The sequence below is a fragment of the Amaranthus tricolor genome, chromosome 7 (genome assembly GCF_026212465.1).
Source record: "Amaranthus tricolor cultivar Red isolate AtriRed21 chromosome 7, ASM2621246v1, whole genome shotgun sequence".
Classification (NCBI taxonomy): Eukaryota; Viridiplantae; Streptophyta; class Magnoliopsida; order Caryophyllales; family Amaranthaceae; genus Amaranthus; species Amaranthus tricolor.
The window spans coordinates 6062156-6078916 of NC_080053.1; the positions used below are offsets into that span (position 1 = coordinate 6062156).

The following is a 16761-nucleotide window of genomic DNA, read 5'->3' on the forward strand; positions in this document are numbered from 1 at the left end:
CGGAGTTGAATTAAGGCATTTTATTAAAAAAAATTCTTTCTTATTTTTTTTGTTTGTTCACTTTATTTAAATTACTCTCTCTTAATATGCAAAAGCCAAAGTGAACAAACAAAAAAGAACAGAATGATTTTTTTTTTAAAGAATACGTAAATTCATAAAAAAACAATTTTCATTCAACTTCAAATAAAAATATCATACTTTTTTTTAAATAATTATTATAACTCATTATACATAGATTTGCACATTCAGAATTTCAAATGTTCGAATGCATTTTGTGTACAATATTTTAGATTAGGTCAATTATGAGTCATGTGTGTATTTATTACTTAAATATCTCATCAATCTGATTATTATATTTAAATAGTCCTTAAACAATACTTTATTTATGTGCTAGATAGGTTTAGCTTACATTGTATTGAACTGTCAATGATTTCAACCATTAATTAAAATTGTTTTCTTAATCTAATTTTTTTTCATGATTAATTTTTGTGATAATTAATGTATCAAACTTGATCAACTACGAACCTATGACTATCTAATTGATTGATTATACTTGGTAAAATCTTAAAATAAATAAATCAGCATAACATAAACACTTTAATATGTCTATTAATCTTAAAATATAAAAATTTGTTTAATATACACTTGAATATTAGGACAAATCGGAATTCGAGTTAGACTCAGATGTCGATTCAGGTCGAATCGAAATACAATCATAGTCGAATTCTAGACGAATTACCGAATTTGATTGGACTCCTATATATATAATCCGACCCGAAAGCGGTACATTTTTCCTCAAATTCTATAAACTACACTAGCAAGTAAAATAGATTGTATAATGGTAAGACCGTTAGGATGTGTTTGGTAAGAGAGATTAATGTTGGAGATTAGGATTTTAGGATAGGACTATAGAAAGTTCCTTATTTGTTTGAGGGGAATGAAAATTGGCAAAGATTGCAAAATAGATATAAGTTGAGACATTGGGAAGAGGAAAGTCCCTAAAAAAAATCTTGGGGGAAGGGTGTAATTTGTTGACACTTGAATAATTTACAAAAATACATTTTTACCCAAAAAACGTAAAGAATTATTAAGATAACTTTGTAAATAAAAAAATTTTATCTAATTTTTTATCTATTTTTATTATTTGCTAAATAAGAACATGATTTCATTTATTATCAAAATCTCAAATTAAATCTCATCCCAAAGTCTTATTTTAAACCTCAACTGTAATCTCCTAAATTTCATTCCCACATGCCAAACACAACCTAAGAGTACATTTATAGTTCAAATATAAAATTTCATATAATTATAATTAAAACATGCAGAAACTAATGTCATAACTACAAGTCTGCGACCGAATCCATGTAATTATATTATCAGACATCGACTCAACAAACAAGAACAACTACACAAATAGCTTAACTCCAAATTATTCATCCAAAAAGAGTAATCACCGATTCGCATATGGCCACAAACTCATCCAAGCAACCATCACAAGTGCGGGAATTGATGCACAGCATCTTGAAAGCTATTTTTCTATCTTGGGTTGGCCTAAGCAGAACCATCCCTGTAAGACACCAACCCTTTTTTCCCAGGTAGACTACCAGAAGACGACCTCGACCTAGACCTATCCTTGCTAGCTCTCTTTGGAGGTGGGGAGCCCCTAGAGGATCCTGAGACAGATGCACTCCTGCTTCGGCTTCGACTATTTGACAATTGCTTCTCGGCGCGAGGAGATGCGCGATATCTGGGTGGATCACTATTAGTACGACTACGAGCAGGACTCCGGGTATAACGACGACGACGACGATAGGGAGGGCTTCGTGAGACACTAGGACTCCTTGTCCTGCTTCTTCTTCTTCTATATCTGTAACAAAAACAATCGCATCATGACTTCGTTAAACAGCCAAAGGTAGAATTTTAAATATTACTAGCAATATCTCAAATCTGGTTCAGTATCTTGTATGATCCAATAGGCTGCATTAGGCTGTGTTTGAAGGGATCTGATTCTGACCCCTAACTTAGTGTGCAGGGTAAGCTACTGACCCAATGCTAACATAATGCAGCATGCAGAACAGCAATGCCAGGATTTGAATATCAAACAGCTCTAGATATGTAGACCAAATAAAGAAAACTCTTGCAAGCATAGCTTCAGTGTACCACCAGGGCCCAGAAGGGGACCAGAAAATGTAAACAAACAAACGACAAGAAAACTGAAATTTTTTTCAGCACATAAATAAATGTATAAATGCTTTGGCATTAGGTAGGTGACACCATGGAAGTTATTTCCACTCCCCCAACCCCAAAGTAGGGAACATCAAGTACGCTCAGCAAACATCCTAGCACTAACATCAGGGTATGTTTAACAGAAGTCTGATCCAATCACATAAATCATGTAGCTCACTATTCCAAAAATCCTAGCAGGATTTATATTCAAAAAGGAAAGCATAGTAGTTTTTAAATTCTACCAAACCAATATTACTTGCATCGTGAAATTGTGAATAAAAACACATTTAATCCGGGCAAAGGAAGTCTCAAGATATCATCCAATATTTGGTGATATGATGACCATGTCACCATCATAACACATCAATGTGACAGTTACAGCACTCGAATGCATATTTTTGCACTTTTCATGAAAAGCTAATCCCTTTTCACACGTCAGATTTAGGGGGTGTTTGGAAAAATAACTTGTTGGGCAATTTTAACTTATATTTGATACGTATAGAGGGTTAGGTGGTCAAACCATCCAATGCTAATGTTTGGTAATTTAGCCCGTTGAAACAGTTTATTATTATGAATAAGTTATTTCTAAACAAGCTGCTCATGGCAGCATGTTCAAAATCAGTAGGTCAACAAGTTAATAAAATCAACAAGTCAAATCAGCCACTGTAATCAACTATTAGGCGTTTACACTAGTGCAATTTCAAAAGAAGACTCCATTTAATATTTCTTCAATTTGGATTAGCATCTTGCAGAAAAAACACCACTAAGCTCTCATAGCATGCCACAAATGAACCCGTAACCACTAAATGATAGCAGGTTAAACCTTAATGAATGGTCGATATACAATGATGCGACCTTGTTTTGGAACTATGGTCGGGAATAATAGGGATCACTGAAAAATCCCCAGAAAGCAGGATTTTGTGATTATAAAATCATCAACCATCTAAACGAGATTGATTAGAAAAGAATTTATCAAGAATCAGACATCATTTCAAATTAAAAAATAAATCCAACTTAGTAAAAATACCAAGGTAACATAAAAAAAACCACTACCTTATAGGGGATCTTCTTGGGCTTCGGTACCTTGGAGAACGGTCGGAATATCTCCTGTAACTAGAAAAATCTTAAATGTAAACAAGTGTGTAATAATGAATTACAATAATAAAAAGGTCACAAATTTCCAGAGACATAGAAAGAATAACCTGTCACGACCACCATACCGATAATGGTCAGGCGAAGGGGTCCTATATTTTCGGGCATAAGAGAACCTGTCACTGAAACCCCTACCTCTACGCATACGTTTGGGTGACCCATCAGGTGAAGCACTTGACATACTTCTATGGCGAATGGATGGACTTCTAGAGTAGCTTCGACGATACCTTCTCCTTGGAGACCTTACTGGACTACGAACCCTGCCAGAGCTTCTACTTACGCTTCTATGTGAAGATCTTATGGGGCTCGGGCTTCTACGAGGATGTACCGGGCTTGGACTGCTCCTGCCGAATCTCACTGGGCTTCTAACACTTTTTCGCGATGAGCCTCTTGCATAGCTTCCACTAAGACTTTTTCGAGGTGGGGAAGTGACAGGGCTTAAACTGTCATTTCTTCGAGGACGGGTTCTTCGTGGGCTTCTGCTCAAACTTCTAGCTGGACTTCTACTGAGGCTTCTAGGGGGGCTCCTGCTGATACTCCTCACAGGTCTTCTGCTGATACTCCTCATGGGGCTTCTGCTGATACTCCTAACAGGACTCCTGCTGACACTCCTTAAGGGACTTCTGCTAATACTCCGACTCTTTTGTACAGCTGGTGGGGGACTCTTAACACTAGGGCTTCTGCTTAAATTTCTTTGTGGGGTCAGATTCTGGCTTCTGCTGATATTCCTGGGACTGATACTCATACTCTTACTCAAAACCCTTTTAGGACTTGCACTGCGGCTCCTGCTCATCAAAGTTCAGAAAAAATACCCACAAGAATCGGTAATCATAAAGACAACAGAGGTGAGAGGAATGGGCTATAGACCTAGATTTTCCTGGATGGTCCTCCACCACATCAGACTGTCTGTCTTCACTTCTGCGAGATCTTGCATCTCTTTCATAGCCATTGCTTCGTGGGGCTCCATTTTCCTTGGGAAATCTAGATTCCTCATCTTCAAACATCACATAACCTTCACTCCTTTTGAGATTATTATCAACGGCAGCATCATCAACCCCAGGAGAATGGTTCTCAGCTACAAAATCCACACATATTTATTAGAGAAATCAAACATGCTTAATGATAAACAATCCTAAAATGCCAATGCTGTATGACATGCCAGCTTCAAGCCAAGTACAAGTATTTTGTGCTAAATAAATTACATTAAAGAACTTGCAGAACTAGTATAAGCAAAAATCATCAAGCCAAAATCAAGAGAAGTATATATGGCATTCTAACTACATACAATTTATGCATAGCTTTTAGCCAAAAAACATATAGGAAAAATCTCGTAAAAAAAACTCGAGAAAAATTTAGTCAATCACAAACAGAAGACTAGACGCAAACGGAATAGCTGTCAAGTTAATGTGTCCATGCATAGCTTTTATCCTAAATACTCGCACGATAATTTCACTCTTCTCAAATGAGCCTCTTAAGATTCAAAAGCATTATTCTATTTATAGCATCAAACCTCTTTCTCTCTTTATTACTTTAAGTAATCTCCCCATTTAAAAAAGATTTGAAACTTCCCGTTTCAGTAGTTTCTGTTTGATGTTTAAATTTCACCTTATTCCATAAAAAGATATTGATAGAACAAAAAAATGGTGAAAATCATTACTAACAAACAGGATCTATTATGTTGAATTATTGTAACAGAAGCGTGAGTTTTGTCAAGAAATCAGGGGTCGAACAAGCCAAAGGAAATTATTATGCATGCCAAACAAGTATCTACAACTAAAAAATCATACAAGAGAAAGAGATATGTGCTTCAGGAGCATTGAATCTTATACAAATTCCATGGAAACAAAGAACAAGAAACTTGGATCTATTACATCAAGGGTCACCCATTATTTTCTAAAAGATGCTCTAGAATTTTTCTTGGGCATCCAATCAAATCCTTAAACAGGAATTATAATCTATTTTTTTCTACAGAACTAGATACAACTAAGTTATAAACACGTAAGTTATAATCTATTGTTTCTACAGAAGTAGATACAACAGTCATTGATGTTAGAACAGTGCAGAACAAGGAATAATGTCTCGGTTAATCAAAAAGGTCAAAGCTAACACCAATTTCAGAGACAGCAACAATCAATCTTTACTACGTTCTTTTTACCAGGCCTTGGGAGAATTAAGCTTGAATTGTAAAAATATACCATGGTTTTGCAGATCATCCTTGTCTTTTTTATCAAAATTCTTCACATTGGCATCGTCCTCAGAACTATCTTCAGTGCTCTCGCTATCACTGCTGCTGAGACTATCAGATGCCCTTTACAACACAATTAAAATAGTCAACATCATAAATTCCCAATAGCAGAAGCAAATACGGTCAACGCAGTCCATCAAAGTTGTAGTCAAGAGTAAAGAAAACAGTTGCACAATAAAATTTAAATGCGACCCTGTTGTAATAATAATCTCCATTTTAAGCATTTCTTAAGCAAGGGATGACAAAAACTTTATCCACCCAATGCATGGAAAACACCCATCACAATTGAACATTGATGATCTCTATACGGCCAACATTGCCATAAAGATATGCAACCTATCACTCGATTAACTAAAATAAAACGTAATTCAAGGATGCATTTGCAGTATGTAAAAATTCCAACACCAAAATGCTTATGAAGTTACCTTACAACATCCTCTAGTTGGATCAATCAAATAAGAAACATACAAGCCAAACAATCAAATAGAAGCACAAGTAGGAAGCAAAAGATGGAGGGTTTGATTCTCACCTAGCCCTCCCCCTTCTTAGCCTACCTTGTAATCAAAAAAGAAGATATGACCTCACACAAGATTCAATTAAATTTCACAAATCTATACTCATTAGTCCGCATGAGTTACTACCAAAGGGTTTGGCACAAATATTAAGGAGTAGTTTAGTTGAGAGATTAAGACATAAAAAAATTTTGTATTGTGTGGATCGTATTAAAACAGAGAAAAATGTGATTGAGAATTAAAGAAAGTGGTGGGGACTATTTTCATGAGGAATACAGCAAACTAAGTGCAAAAGAAAAAAATGGGAGTGTAGATAAATTGGGGGGGGGGGGAGATGTCAAAAGTAAATTGTGCATCACCTTCTTGACTTTCGTCTTGAACGCTTGTTATGCCCTCTATGTTTCTTATCGCGCCGCTTATCTCTGCGCTTCCCACGTTTGTATTTATCTCGTTTAGAAGACCTCTTACTCTTCTTACGCCTGTCATCACTAAAAGAGCTAACTTCTGAAGAAGATGCATCGGATTCCGAATCTGTATCAAGATCACTACTATCCGAATTACTATCAGAAGAATCATCTGATTCGGATGTATAGTATTTTCTCTTTCTTTTTCTTCTATCTCTTGAAGATTTCTTATGTTTTCCCTTTCTTCGTGTTTCATGACTAACCAAATCAGCCTTTTTCGCCAACTTACCAAGTTTCTTCTTTTCTGCATGTCACAAAGAACTAAGCACAGCAGCAGAAAGAGTAAAGAAAATGTAAAATCAACATATACAAAACAACCCTCCTGGAAAATATAAATAAAGCACTAAGAGTGAAAGAAAAACCTCTCAAACATATCATAGATCAAGTAGTACTAACCACTTTCACTGAATTCACCACAGTTGCAAATCTTAACCGTGACTTTTGGTCTTCCATCTTCATCACCTACATCCTCAATTTTTTTCAAAACCTCAAGTCCATGCACAAGCTTCCCTAGCACTATATTCTTTCTGCCAGAGGTAAAGGTGAAGTACTTAGACCTAGAATTCTAATGAATTCTAATGGAGTATAATTCTATAAATCTACGATCACCCAGATCACAAATAGCACTTCATTGATGTAGCACAAGTCCAAAAAAATAAATTTTAGTACAAACACTCGAACTGCAACATCTGCAAGTATTTACAATGAACTCAGCTACAGAGGTGGAAATCACCTGTCAAGATTTTGATCAGGCTTGAATATAATATTAAATACAGATCCACGAGTATCAAGGTCAGCTACAGCCATAGATAAGAGACCAGGTTCATCATGCTTTAGCTTTGATGACTCTTCTGAAAAAATTACAGAACAGGAGCTATTCATTAAATAGTACTCAAGAAAACCACAAATCCAGATCAAAGACAATTTTCACACTTTCGCATATTTAAATATGATGCATATGTACGCACATGCACAAATTCATGCATACAAAAATTCATGCATACATGTGCACACACAAGCAATAAAAATCCATATCAATAAATTGACCAAAGTTAGACCTCCAGGGCCAAAAATTTTGTCACTTTTACAAAACCTGCGACACCCATAGATTAATCTTAATACACATGGAGTAACCAATTGAAGTGGGATTGAGGTTCAGTATTATCAGGTACATCATCAGCCTTTGAAGCTACAACAGGTTGTTACAACAGGTAAAAGGAATTCAATTTATCTTCAATTTTAGGCCAAATATTAAGAAATGGCTTTGACATTATTTGTTGCTTGGATATGATGTTTCCTTTTCTACTCTTTTTGAAATCTAGAGCACAAGCTCTCATTATTTTATTTATAGTTTATAAATGCAAAACACTATACAAATGAATAATTTATATTGACTATTCGGAAAAAAAATTGTGAATGCGAAGTCAACCAACTTATCTAGAGAAAAAAAAAAAAAACAGTGTGCTTGGACTCTAGGGAACACATAAAGGTCTTCTTTCAGATTACTGGACCTTTTAGTTAGAATTAGTTAAACGTGTCAAGTGTCAGCCCACTAACTCAATGGCTTTAGCAAGTTCCGACAACTATAAAATTATCAAAGCAAAGCACCCCAAGACTTCCAAATGGATGCTTAAAATAAAAGACTTGATTTAGGCAAAACATTATCTAAATTACCAGGGAACCTGTCACCATATATACTTTCCCCTGCTGAACCTGCAACATACACGAAAAGGGAGTGTTTTACACATGAGATAAAGAGCCAAAGCATCTAGTATATCTTAAACCAGAGACATCTCTTTCAATAAGACTAGACACACAAACAAACAATAAACCAATAGCCATAATATTTAATCTCTTTTGATTAGACACAAAAAAATGCCTCGGTTGATTTGGACATATGAAAAAGGTAGAAGATTAGAACCATGAAGATTTCAAAGAGGACAAGTGAGTTTGAAGATGACTGGGATAGCAAGAGTAAGGATATGAGAGATTTAGAATTGAGATCTAGAGTTTTTATGCTAGAAATAGGAATGCATGAAGGGAAATTTATGTGGACAATCATCGAGATTCGAGACTAAATTACTAGTTCATGTGGCCGACCCCATTTCATTGGATTAAAGTTTTGTGGCCTTGTTTCTTCCTTCTTACTATATTCAGTTAAAATTTGCAAATTAGTCATTGCAAAAGAGAGATAGCTAATCCGTGCAAACAGTCTTCTTGCTAATGACAGATTCTTGGAATTATGATGAGATCCACTATGACGCATATAGGTCTAATCAGGCAACAGAATACAAGGCTTAAAATTACTATCAATACAAGGATACAGGCATGCAGGGTTCACAACAAAAAATTTTACAACTTAAAAAGCCTTTAATTTCTACAAGAGAAAACATAGACCCAGAGGTCCCAACAAATTTTATCTACTGTCATCATTTGAACGCTTCATCAGAATTTTCCAGAATCAGTCTCACAAAAACATGTTTATTTACTGTAATCATGGTACAAAAGTGTCACGAATGGACATAAAACAAACCCTCTTGTCTGAGAAGATCACCACCCTGCACAACAGGCAAAAAGCATTGATCAATAAGAAGAAAAGAACAAACTGTACACAATCAAGCAAATTAACTTTACTAAATCATGGTGGATGAATAACATAACAAGGACAACCTTAAAACTATATCATTAGAAAAGCAGGCGTGACCATCTGCCCTGTATCCTACAGCATAAACAATGATAGCCGACCAATGAAAGAAGAGGATAACTTCTAACTAGCGTCCCGATAGAAAACTTTTTTGGAATAATAAAAATTCAACGAAATGTAAAATATAAATATATCTGAGAGAGAAGAAGCATGCCTGAGCCATGGAACCCTTCAATATTCGATGGAAGAAGGTACCCTTGTAGTGCAAAGGCTTCCTTAATTTGGGGCCAACTCCCTTCTCCCCTAGTAATTTGTTAAAAAAGTGCGGAAAGATTACACAGAGCTATATAACATCCATAAAAAGTCAAAATATAGGATATAAAAATGTTGCATCACAGCTCTTATGCCAGTTTACAATAAGCAATATCACTGACTATGTGAGTGCCTATTTTATTTTATGTAATAAAAATTAATGGTATGCATCTTCCAACCAAAACAGCTACTTAACTATTATCCCTACCCTCAATTGTTCACATAAAAAAATAGGAAGAAGTGGCAGTCACACCACTATGTAAGAGAGCCATTTGTGGGTAAAAAAGTCCTAAATCCTAAATCCATAAAAAATAGCCAATCACATAAAAGCATAATGAATTATAACAGCAGTAAATACTTATCATGACAATTTAGAACTCAAATGGCCTCTAAGTTTCTAGTAATAGCTCAAAAAAGAAATGGCATAACCGTGAGGAGGCTAACCATTTAATTTAAGGGTATACACACACAACAGAACAACAACAGCTGGTTGAATGAACTCCCAATATCCAGCAATAACTATCACATAAAAATAGTAAAACCAAAAAGCTTACTGCTATTTTGGTAGCATTAACACAAAACACAGCAGTAAAACAACCAGCCACAAAGTACAAAAAAGAAAACAGCATTAAGAGAAACAGTTTAAACAAAGCATTGCATGTGAAAATTTAACGCAAAATTCAGACTGATTTTGGGAAACCAAACAGGAGTCAGCATACAACACAAAGCAACCAGAAGATTGTCATATCCTCAATATTCTGCAACAGTATTACCTGTACATAATGCACGAAAATTTTCCGCGGTCTTTGGAACCAAATCAAAAAAGAGCTGTCAGAACAAAAAAAACCTAAATTATTAGCATCACCGAGTTTGAAGTTGAAATGTAAGGAAATATAGTGCAGTGAAACCAAATGTTTCATACGCTTATCAAATGTACTGAAAGAAAATAAAGTAGAGACACAGATCATGAAAGAGCAGATAAACCAGCTCAATCATTGTTCAGTTATGAAGTAAAAAGTACCTCAAAAACCATCCTTTCATACGGATCTCCATCAATAGACACATCCAAGAAAATAAATGGGTTTTTCTTCTTCACCATTTCACTTTTAGTGCCACAAAGACAAGCTAAATTGCGAGTTTTCTGTTGCAAAAAGATAAAACTATCAAAAATAGAAAATGCATGAAAGCAAAACCAATTAAGCTTTGCACTTTACAGCATCTATTGCATGCCATTGGGAAAAAGGGGGGAGAGGATGCAAGGGAAAAATAAATTTCATCTCAAAATATAAGGCTAATTATCAGGAAATTTTAGAGTCTTTAGGAAATTGTTCATCCGAATGTGCATTTAAAATTCCATGTCACTGAACTATATTCAAGCAATCTTTAACTTGCATCCAATAATGTCCATAACCAAGCCTTCATAACCCAGCAAGAAGTCGATATTCTTCCTTTCTTCCCTTCAACCTACTCCATACATTATGGTCAGCCCCAGACGGCCCAAATGATCAAATAGAGAGACCATTCAGATTCCTAATTAAGAAAGCTCCCATTTGTCTACAAAGTAAGAAGTATGACTACATGTTCAGAACACCTTTCATGATTCAGCATACTGTTTGTCAAAAGATCATCTATCAACTTCCCCTAGGACCACATCTAACCTCGTCAAAGCTATACAAGAAAGCTCAATGAAGTAACACATTTTAAGCCTTTCCCAACCTGGTGTCTTCACAATAAATTTCATTCCCATTAATCCACTCACAACAAGGAAAACAAAAGGACGCAAACAAAGGGCATAGGATAGATCATAATTGTCACTCATCACTTAAGAAGCTACATTTCTCACAGCCTTACCTGCCATCAAACAAAATCCTCAAGAAAAATAGAGAAAGGGCATAGGATACATCATAATTGTCACTCATCACTTAAGAAGCTACATTTCTCACAACCTTCCCTGCCATCAAACAAAATCCTCAAGAAAAATAGAGAAAGCATATGAACATATCAAAGAGACTGACTAGATTGCAGAGGTTAGAATCTAGTATTGGCAATAAAAATCTACCTTGTCTTACATTAAATTAGCCCCTCCAGGCCCAAGGCTACACAACAAAAGGAGAATTATATACAAAAAGGAAGGTCAATTGTTTCAATCTAGAATCCCAAGAGAAACATAATTTAAACGATCAGTAACTTCCCCATTTAATTCACTCTCGGTGATAGAAGATAGTCCTAAACAAAAACTTAAGAAGGTGGAATGCAGTAATCAACCGTAAAATAAGAATATCACAGCTCTAAAAGACAACATAGGAGCTCCAAAAGACAACATAGGATGCTTTCAACTACTTGCAAAGTCAAAAGAGGAAACTGCCATGGGTACACTGCAAAAGAAAAAAATTCAGAATGCTATAGAGAATACACACATCAGTAGCAACATAAACCACAATTATGTATGAAAAGCAGTAACATGGTGATTCTAAGTTTTAATAATCTAGTTATTTCTTGCATAAACACCTTCCGCACAAAAGCCTAAACTCATAGCAAAGTTTCATAGGATAAGGAAGCTATTCACTAAGGACGTTACAAGAACCACTATTAGAGGAGTCTAACGAGAGCGGAAGCAAAGCCTAAAGATGCCAAGAATGTTTAAAAATCATGTCTTGAAGGTGCACCAATGAAACAAGGTCATTTGTAAGTATTAAGGTGATTTTAAGCATTAAAATCTAATGCAAACATTAACAACATGATTTAAGGTGGCTCACCATTAATTTGGCTACATCCACCATCCTAAACTAGTGTATTTATTATGTGTTTAAAGAATATAAAAGCTAAAAGCTCAATACAAGCTGAAAAAACTACATCAACTAAGTATAAATGTGAGCTAATGATATTGGAGTAGAGAATTACATGGTAAGAAGGGGATATGGGAGGCTCAAGCATTTAGCTTGGCCCTACACACGATGTAGTGCTCTACTTAAATAGTCAATGGTAGGGCTAGAAAATATTCAGAAAGCAACGCAACAGTAGGCAAACAGGGGCATCAGGATTAAGATGTTCGTTTGAGCACTATATTAGTTTTGGTGCCCACTACCTTCAATGCTTGCTCTTCCATGTATACTCATGGTCACCCTTGCTTTCAAAGGCATCTTCCAGTTGTAGCTAATGTACTATTATCCTTGCTCATCAAGAATTAACCTCATAACAAAACACTCCAATCTTGTTCCTTGCACACAAAGCATAGAATGTACCAAACTTGTTACACCATGTTTTAAGGTCCAAAATTCTTCTATACTTCAAATGTCATGTAACACCATGACCAAGACAATCAACACTCAAGTCACACTCTTTCAACATCCACCTTGATTTGAGTCCACCCAAGTCAAACCAAAGAAAGATCAACAAAACAAAACAAAACCAACAACACTCCAAAGAACACTTAACCAAAGGTACTAAAGCATACTCACCAAACACATATGCATCAAGATAACCATATACAAATGTCCTAGAATAGCCCAATCGTTGTACACACAAAAAAATTTACAGTCTTGCAAAATCAACCAAAAACACCATGAACTTGAAACATAATTACCAAGTCATAACTCTTATCACAATTTTGCCCCAAAAAAAGACTTTATCCATTAGTCTTACTCTTAAAAAGCACGTTTTTGATAATCGAAAAAATAGAGAACTTTTGTGCTTAGTTTTCAAAAGTGCACCTGAAACGCGCCTAGGCAAGAGAGGCGCACCAAGGCTACAACAAAAACTTCTCAAAGACACAAGGTGCCTGCGCAATACGAGAGGCGAGGGAGAGGCGTGCGCCTTATGCTCCTCCAACATATTACCTTTTGTTTTTTCTTTTTTTTTTTTTGAGTTTCAGGTACTAAAATACTTACTTTTGCTTTTACAGGTTTCTTAAAAGAAATAGTTGTTTATTTGAATTTAAAAGAAACAAAAAAAAAACCTTACTTGCCCTGGCCAAAGTTGCTCTTTCAAGTGTGCTACCATTCTTGACAAGGTATTCCTCTTTCATTTTCTTCTTTCTTCTATTTCCTCTCTATTTTTCTATTTTCTTTTTGATTTTAGTCGTTTCCCCGTCAATTTGTTTTCTTTCTTTTCTCTCATTTCTTCTTATATTATTTTATAATGTTTGGATTTATTTTTTCTCTTTTTCTTTTGTCTTTTTTCTTTTTTCTTTTTTACTTCTACTACTATCTCTTTTTTCAATGATTCATTTAATATCTAATTTCTTTACAAATTAGTCAAAAGAATAATGATAAAAATACGGTGTATTTGATGTGTAATTTAATTTGATTACATAATTTTTCTACTCATTTTGTTACAGTGATCAAGTCTTAGCATATAGTTCTTTTGTTTATGCTATCATTTAATTGTTTGTGCTTGGCTTGTCATCAATGTATAACGACTTACAGCTTGAACAATTATTTTATCAACTCCTGTTGCATCTTCATGCCTTTTGGTCTTTGGATCCTGCAAAAGAATATGGTGAACTCAAAATTATATTATCTTATTACCTTATCTGCTAAAGTAGTATTTATCTAACTTGAATGTTGTAATAATATGAATTTCATGTTGTTTGAACTATCAAGTATAATATGAATTTCATGTTGTTTGAACTATTAAATATGTTTAAAAATCGACTTTGGAGCCTTTCAACGAAATTGTGTGCCTCAAATACGAAAAGTATGCGCCTTCACCTTGAACCTTGCACCTTGGAAGAAAAAAACCTTTTGCGTGCCTTGCGCCTCTTTAAACTAAGCTTATATGATGGTGATGAAAGACAAAACCTTTACTCAAGATTTATCCAAAAAACTCACTTCACAACTTATCTCAACCAAAGCAAGGATTTTTAACTCAAAACTTGTAAACAAAGAAAAAAGCAAGTGTTTTCAATAAACTCTGAAACTATTTAAGCAAACATATCTATTTTTAATGGAATGTGAAAAATTTGAAGAGAGGTTTCCAAAAAGAATATATCAACTTCAAACAGGAGACACTTTTTGACCATCAAGAGCAATCCAACTAACCTATTCACTCTTCTCCTTTTACCCAACTATGTCTCAACACCACTCTTGAGAGCTAAAGTTAAATGTCTTTAAGGTACTTCTTTACATCTTAAGTTTTCAAAACACCTTTTAAATGCCAAAAAAAATCTTCACCTTAACTTGCCCAAAAAAAATTGATTCACTAAAATCTTTGTTCATTTTAGGTGGTTGAACACAACCAAAATACCAAGAAACACCATAATAATCATCAACCATACCTTTGTATATGATACCAATTGCTAGAGGAGCCTAACGAGAGCGAAAGCGTAGCTTAAAGGTGTCAAAATAGTTAAAGATCATGGCTTGAAGGTGCATTTATGAAACAAGGTCATTTGCAAGGTGATTTTCAACATGAAAAACATTAAGCATGATTTTGAGGTGGTTCACCAACAATGAAACTATATCCACCAACCTAGGTTAGTGTATCATTATGTGTAACGAATATAAAAGCTAAAAGCTCAATACAGGTTGAAGGAATCAATGGAGTCTATGTGTGAGTTAATGATATTAAGGTAGAAAATTACATGGTAAGAAGGGGATATGGGAGGCTCAAGCATTTAGCTTGTCTCTACACACTATGTACAATACAAAGGAGTGCTCTACTTAAATAGCCAAAGGTGGGGTTAGAAAATATTCGAACAACAATGCAACAGTAGGCAAACAGGGCTATTAGACTGACATGCTCGTTCGAGCACTATACCAGCTCACAGTCACGTGCCTTCAACACTTGCTCTTCCACGTATACTCATGGTCCCCCTTGCTTTCAAACGCATCTTCCAGTTGTAGCTAATGTACTTCTTATCCTTGCTCATTAAGGATTAATCCCATTTCAAAATACTCTAATCTTGTTCCTTGCACACCAAGCATAGAGCGTAATTGAACTTGTTATGCCATGCTTTGGAGTAAAAAATTCTAATAGAAACTAATTTTCAAAACAAAGAGACTATGTATTCTGTCCTGTAAATAAGGATCAACTTCGTGCATTTAGCAACACAAAGCTTTCAAATTACACAAAGTAGGTAGCGAAACAGTAAACAATACATTCCATCAAACCCAGGCACAACAAAAAGTACAAAACATGTACTTGGTGTCAACATTCCAAATTGGACCAAACACTCAAACATCTCAACCATAGTCTAATCAGAACTTCAGAACTTTGTAAAGTCCAAATCTACCAACCTAATACAAACTTCTGACACCTAAAAGCATTAGCAGAAAACAACCTGTAATATACAAACCCTGACAAGTGACAACAATTTAATTACATGACTCGAAATGTTTAAATGCATGCTGCTACACTAATGCATATTTATCAGATTTCAACTCTGAACACGGATAAAAAAAAAAGTCAATTCTGTTTGCTACATGTCCATCTAAACAATGCTGGCACAAAAATCAACCATTCCTCTATAACTATAATGCATTAAAAACAGGTGTCAAAACAGAACATCTACGCGAGTGATTATATTAGTACAAAACCTAAACTTAGTCTATCCAGATTAAGTTCACACTCTTTCCCATCCTCGTATACAAAATGATCCACAACCACAAACCATGAACGTCATAAACTTTACAAAAACAGCTCAATTCAATCCATCAACAAGTCAATACCACCAAATTAATTATCCGCAAACCCTAGTTCCAAGAAATTAATGAGTAAAACCACAAATCCTATAACAACCCTAAAAAAACTAAAACCTTTGAACATAAAAACAAAGGAATCTAACCTTAAACCCTTGCATTAACATAATCATAGAAGCATTCACATCAGTGAAACTAAATTTACAAAGATTGACAAGATTAAAAAAGGAAAAGTTACAGATTGTCACAGATATTGATGATAGAAGTAATTTGAAGCTAGTACGACAACAGTGATTATTATAAATCAATTAAGCGACAGAAAAAGAAAGTTCTCGATTGACAGAGAACATCGATTAGAGTTGATAAGAATGATAGAATGATGGATAAGTGAGATGAAGATGAGCAAACCTTAGCGGTACAGCAATGGCAGCAAAGCAGCTACACCGGAGAATGGAGAATCACAAGTAGCGTTGTTTTTAGTGACGGAGAAAGAGTGGGTGGTATACTATAGAAAAACCTAGTGTACGGTTCTTTTACACTATTAATGGCTTCCTAAAATTACCGGTTT

The 16761-nt window shown here is 35.0% G+C and overlaps 1 protein-coding gene across 5 annotated transcripts; it reads right to left on the minus strand.

Moving 5' to 3' along the window:
- Nucleotides 1-912: 912 nt before the first annotated feature.
- LOC130817349 (peptidyl-prolyl cis-trans isomerase CYP95-like) lies at nt 913-16761 on the minus strand. 5 transcript variants are annotated; one of them, XM_057682996.1, is made up of 16 exons: nt 16602-16752; nt 15292-15463; nt 13978-14037; nt 10577-10696; nt 10329-10383; nt 9458-9546; nt 9133-9157; nt 8274-8312; nt 7333-7450; nt 6996-7126; nt 6495-6843; nt 5574-5686; nt 4246-4453; nt 3429-4163; nt 3280-3339; nt 913-1867 (listed from the first exon to the last, which is right to left on the minus strand). In XM_057682996.1, the coding sequence occupies exons 4-16, from the start codon at nt 10652-10654 to the stop codon at nt 1552-1554; spliced, it is 2316 nt and encodes a 771-aa protein (XP_057538979.1). In that variant the 5' UTR covers nt 10655-10696; nt 13978-14037; nt 15292-15463; nt 16602-16752; the 3' UTR covers nt 913-1551. The 5 variants fall into 5 exon arrangements, with proteins under 5 accessions (XP_057538979.1, XP_057538978.1, XP_057538977.1 ...); XM_057682995.1 differs by lacking the exon at nt 15292-15463 and having other exon boundaries at nt 914-1867; nt 16602-16756; XM_057682994.1 differs by lacking the exons at nt 13978-14037; nt 15292-15463 and having other exon boundaries at nt 915-1867; nt 16602-16761.

Coding starts and splice junctions, on each gene's coding strand:
- LOC130817349 (XM_057682996.1), bottom strand. CDS start 10,654: ATGGTGAAGAAGAAAAACCCATTTATTTTCTTGGATGTGTCTATTGAT. Junction 9,158..9,457: donor TGAAGGGTTCCATGGCTCAG/GCATGCTTCTTC, acceptor CCTGTTGTGCAG/GGTGGTGATCTTCTCAGACA. Junction 8,313..9,132: donor TGATCTTCTCAGACAAGAGG/GTTTGTTTTATG, acceptor TGTATGTTGCAG/GTTCAGCAGGGGAAAGTATA.